General features: G+C 42.0%; 1 protein-coding gene across 3 annotated transcripts in view; it reads right to left on the bottom strand.

Annotated features, from left to right (window-relative positions):
- LOC106810347 overlaps positions 1-4,180 on the bottom strand; it is an 18,080-nt gene extending 13,900 nt beyond the window's left edge. For 2 of the 3 annotated variants that reach the window (XR_001394005.1, XM_014813661.1), the window contains exon 1: positions 3,973-4,180. Coding sequence is in view for 2 of the 3 variants with exons in the window: in XM_014813661.1 (XP_014669147.1) it covers positions 3,973-4,123 (151 nt within the window). In the remaining variant the exon portion in view is untranslated. The other variant, XM_014813662.1, reaches the window with a different exon arrangement.
- Positions 4,181-5,792: the final 1,612 nt, after the last annotated feature.

Here is a 5,792-nt window from a genome sequence, read left to right as displayed (position 1 = left end):
GGGAGAGAGGGAGAGAAGAGAGGAGAGATGGAGTGAAGAGCGAGATGGCTAGACCTCTGAGCGGAGTTCCGAGAGAGAGACGGAGAGGAAGAGGGAGGCGCGAGAGAAAGAGAGACGATGAGTGAGGAGAGAGAGAGAGAGACGAGAGAAAGGAACAGTAGCGAGAGATACTAGACTTTAGAAAGAGAGCCGAGAAAGAAAGAGAGAGAGAGCAGATGAGAGAAAGGACAGAGAGAGATGACGAGCGAGAGATATAAGATAGAAAGAGAGAGAAAGAGCAGAGCAGAAGAGGACGAGAGAGAACGAGAGAGAGAGAGAGAGAGAGAGAGAGAGAGAGAGAGAGAGAGAGAGAGAGAGAAATCGATGGCTTCATGGCGATGACGTTTACGATCTAGCGGAAACAAAGCCACATGACCTCATATATATCAAACATTTCAATCTTTATTGTATCAGCAACTCGCCACGCATTTACCAATCACTGCAAACAATAAGTACGGCCGTTCTTGTTAAGCACACTGTGAGCACGGAATAAATATAGTGTTAGAAACAATATAGTAACGCATACTAGATATATTTCTGACAGTATACAAACAAATAAAAAAACAAAGCAAAGTAGGTATTTTGACACGTTGAGACAAACAAAATGACAGCAACACATAACCGTTAGCTCACTAGCTTCACAGTTACGCAATTGTACTAGGAATCCTTTTATACATATTGTCGTAGTTAAAGTATATAGTCACTGCCACCTTGCCGCTTTCACGTGGTACTAAATGTGTGTGACGGAGGGGGAATGAGAGAGGCGGAGTGGGAAGGGGGAGGGAAAGGAAGGAGGGATAAAGGGAGAGAGGAATGGAGGAGAAAGGTAATTAAGAGCAAATTGTTGATGCAGTGGAACAGCACAATCTTTGCAACAACTGCAACAATTTTCACAATTTTTTAAGCATCAGTTATCATAATCAAAACACATAATTTCCTAATTACATGGTGCAAACAAACCAATCCACCAGCTTAGCTAAGCTGTTACCACGCACACCATACACATGTTAACACCAGCTTATATTACTAGCTAGCTATACATTACGTGCACAAAACAAAATCAGCAAAAACCAAGATCCACTAGTTGTGAAAAAATGAACACACCTCCACCAGCGCCCCCTGCTGTGTCACATATCTACACACACACACACACAACACCGGTAGATCCTGTTGTGCAGTATATCTACACACACACACTAGCAGTGCTAGCTATGTGGACCCATCTACTCTCATTGGCACAAGTGGCAAACGTTAAAAATGGCCTACATTATATAGCACACTACATTTCTCTCTGTTGCCTCCCAGTTACAAACTATGAAATCCACCAGGGATTGTAGGGTCTTAATTACAGCTCCTACATCCACCAGGGCGCAGAGATGCCAACACATATTTGAAGCAATCTGTAGTTTCTGGCCATCAAATTAGTAGTTCGAGGGTCACGTAGTGACCCGAGTTTGCTAGGGGGGTCCAGCATGCCCCCCGGGAAATTTTTTGATTCTGAGATGCAATTTCCTGCATTCTGGGGGTAAAAAATAACAATAAATTGAAAAAAAATGACAATAATTGACAACAACATTTTTTTTCGATCACAGTGAAATTCGTAGTTTGATACAAACTGGTCGTAGTGGTGCAAAAGGAATAGAAATTCGCATAAAATACGGATAAATCATAGTGGTTGGCATCTCTGAGGGCGCAGGCATGTAGAGACTTACAGCTCCTACATCCACCAGGAGGCAGGCATGTAGTCATCCAACAAACTCGTTATTTACTATACTATGTTTCGTGAACATTGGCGACACATGCATCGCTGTGTTGAAACAGTCTGCTGTGAAGTTACGCAATACGTTAACACAGTCTGCTGTAAAGTTACACACGTTAACACAGTCTGCTGTGAAGTTACACACGTTAACACAGTCTGCTGTGAAGTTACACATGTTAATCGCATGTAATCGCATGACTGGTAAAGCTTCGAACAGATATGCCAAGTGGCCTTGTTTACGAGACAGTTAGGTTGAGAATGCAGACAGCATGCAACAGTTGTGAATATGTTTTTGTTCTATATCTATATGGTTACGTCGATCTGTCACTACATACCTTGACAATTACTCAACGGTATAGTTGGTGTACTCTGTCGCCATATAAAGTTACCGTAGCCATAAAACATGGTAAGTCATAGTTTACATACTCAGATTACAATACTTATAACATCTTCATTTATGTTAAAGAAATGTTAAATACAAATTTGTAACTTAACTTTACATTATGTACCTTAGCTGAACTTGAATTATGTTAGGTAGTATGCAGTTAAAAGCCTATACACCGAATGATGAGAGAATGTTTTGTTTGTTGCTTAAAGTTTATTTCTTTGTTTCATTTTGTGATGTACTGAATATAAAATCGTTTGTAAATCACAGTAATCTATGGAACGAAGTACTAGACGGTTGACGAATAAAACGACTTCGATGAATTACTGAGGCTCGGCGGTAACGGGAGCCTAAAGCCCGGCGCACACGTGAGTAATTTTACTCAAGTAAAATGACGCATGAGTCATTTTACTCACGTGTGCGGCGGATTTTCGTTGAGTAATTTGACGCATGCGTCATTTTACTCAATATCAAACGTGTTTGATAATTTTTGACTCATGCGTCATTTTACTCAACGTGTGCGCGCGCTGAGTAAATTTACTCAACACTGCATGGTACTCACACAGTGCATGCGTTTAAATTATTGTGCGCCCAGTATTGGCTGCGCACAGTCACGTGATCTGCATTACCACTTATTCCTTGAGTAATTTTACTCACGTGTGCGGCGAACGCTGAAAATATTACGCGTGAGTGTTTTGACTCATGCGCCATTTTACTTGAGTAAAATTACTCACGTGTGCGCCGGGCTTAAGCGCTACAATTTATTTGACGCATTTAATCAATAGTTAACGTTGCCAAGCTCTATAAAGGCCAAAACTAAAGCTAAACGCCCGGACGAAGAGTATTATTACCGCGGAAGGCGAATTCTATATATATACCTCTCAATCTTCTCACTGCTGAGTTTAGATTACACAAGCTCACTTCCATCATCGCAGCCATCCGGCCAAAAAAAGTTTAGATGGTCGGTTTCGTTAGCGTCTGTGTGCTGGCGGGAGCAAGGAGAAACACACACATCACGCACACGCGCTCGCACTCGCACACACATGCACGCCCGCCCGCACGCACGCAGCGCACGCATGAACAAACACACGCGCGCGCGCACGCTCGCGTGCATACACACACACACACACACACACACGCACGAACGTACGCACGCGCGGACGCACACGTACGTACGCACACACAGGCACGCGCGCACGCGCACACACGCGCACGCACGCACACACGCACGCGTACACGCACGCACGCAGACGCGAGCGTAAAGCCTTTGAGCGGGGCCATTAGCTGACGGGTGAACCGTATTTTATTACAATCTACTGTTACTATATATAGCGACCGATGGATACGCGTGCAACCTCAGCTCCCTTAATACTCGCCGTGCGTGCGAGCATGTCATGAATAAAATCACAGCATCACGCACGTAACGTATAACGTGTAGCATGATATAATCACAGCACAACGCACGTAACGTATAAATTATAACATAATAATTATAATCGCAGCATCACGCACGTAACCTATATAAATTATAGTATAATAATTATAATCGCAGCATCACGCACGTAACCTATAAATTATAGCATAATAATTATAATCGCAGCATCACGCACGTAACGTATAAATTATAGCATAATAATTATAATCGCAGCATCACGCGCGTAACGTATAAATTATAGCATAATAATTATAATCGCAGCATCACGCTTCTCTCTCTCTCTCTCTCTCTCTCTCTCTCTCTCTCTCTCTCTCTCTCTCTCGTTCTCGCTCACCCATTCTCTCCCTCGCTCACCTACTGGCACATTGATACTGAGAATGGCGACAATTGCACAGCAGCAGAGCACGGCCCGTGGCAACGTCGCACGACTCCATTCAGTCCGATCCATCGTTTTACGCAGAGATATCAGGTTGTTGACAGTGCGTACCGCAAGGCTTTCATTCATGAGACACCATCTTCGTTACTACGGCAGAAGTTAGCGTCGGGTACAGTGTGGGTGTAACGTCTGCGTAATGTATAAAGAAAACGTCAGTCGTCGTTAGGTTGTCGTCGTTTCTTCCGGGCTGTTTTCCTATTATAGAATGCTTTTATTACTGCTGTATTAACGTTACGGAGAAAAACGTACAAATGCAGGCGTGTTGTAAATTAACATTTAGCGTAAACTGAACTATGTGGAAAAATTTAAATTTTATTACATAGACCTATATATATTCTTGAAAAGAAGGTCTTTGTTAATTTTCATGTCATATCTACATTTTTCAAATACGGGTAACATTCTGTGCGCGCGTGTGTATACGTGCGCGCGTGCGTGCGCGCGTGTATGTATTTATGAGTAGATATTAGTAGATATATATATATATATATATATATATATATATATATACAATGAAACCCCGATTTTACGAGCCCCGATTTAACGCGAAGTCGGATATAACGCGATGAGTCATTGGACCTTTTTTGCTCTTTCCGTAACTGAAAGGTTTTTTGGTGAGTTAAGCCGGCCTTAAGCCCGGCGCACACGTGAGTTATTTTACTCAAGTAAAATGACGCATGGGTCATTTTACTCACGTGTGCGGCGGATTTTCGTTGAGTAATTTGACGCATGCGTCATTTTACTCACGTGTGCGGCGGATTTTCGTTGAGTAATTTGACGCATGCGTCATTTTACTCACGTGTGCGGGGGATTTTCGTTGAGTAATTTGACTCCTGCGTCATTTTACTTGAGTAAAATAACTCACGTGTGCCCCGGGCTTTAAGGTCGGATTACGATTAAATGCGACGCGACGCGACGCATTGCAACTCACTGCGACTGAGTGCTTAGGTCGACAGCGACGCGGCTGACAGCGACGATTTGTTGTTTTGTTTATTAAAAGGCTTTACTAAATATTTATTTGTGTTGTAATCTCTACTGTAACAACAACAATTTATTCGCGGAATTCTTTCATTCAAAGGTGATTTACTTGCCAGAAGGTAACCGTGCAAAAACGGGTCAAATAAGGCGAAAATAGGGGTGTTTTAGGATGTTAGCTCAACATTGGGTTTGAACCCCGATTTAGCGCGACCCCGCTTTTTTTTTCGCGATGATATTTTATGGACCACAACGATCGCGTTATAACGGGGCCACACTGTATATATATATATATATATATATATATATATATATATATTGCTGAATTCTATGTAAGGCTATAATTCGTTAGCTAAATATGCTATAGAGGCGACTCACGCTTATGGGTGTCGCGCATGTAATCCATGACTGGTAAAGCTGTCGACAGTCTGCAAGTGGCCTTGTTTCGAGGACAGTTAGGTTGAGAATCAGACAGATTGCAACAGTTGTGAAATATTTTTTGTCTATATCTATATGGTTGACCCATCTGTCACTACCTACCATCCTTGACAATTTACTCAACCGTTATGTTGTTACTCTGTCGCCATCTATAAATACCGTAGCATTAAAACATGAAGTCATAGTATTACATACTCAGTTACAATACTGTATAACATCTTCATTTATGTTAAAGAAATGTTATATACAAATTTGTTACTTAATACATATGTACCTTAGCTGAACCTGATTATGTTAGTAGTATGCCAGTTAAAACCTATACACGCGA

This window comes from Priapulus caudatus, unplaced genomic scaffold (genome assembly GCF_000485595.1).
Source record: "Priapulus caudatus unplaced genomic scaffold, Priapulus_caudatus-5.0.1 Scaffold434, whole genome shotgun sequence".
Lineage (NCBI taxonomy): Eukaryota > Metazoa > Priapulida > Priapulimorpha > Priapulimorphida > Priapulidae > Priapulus > Priapulus caudatus.
Note: the sequence above shows the minus strand (reverse complement) of the source record. Positions and strands in the feature narration are given on the sequence as shown.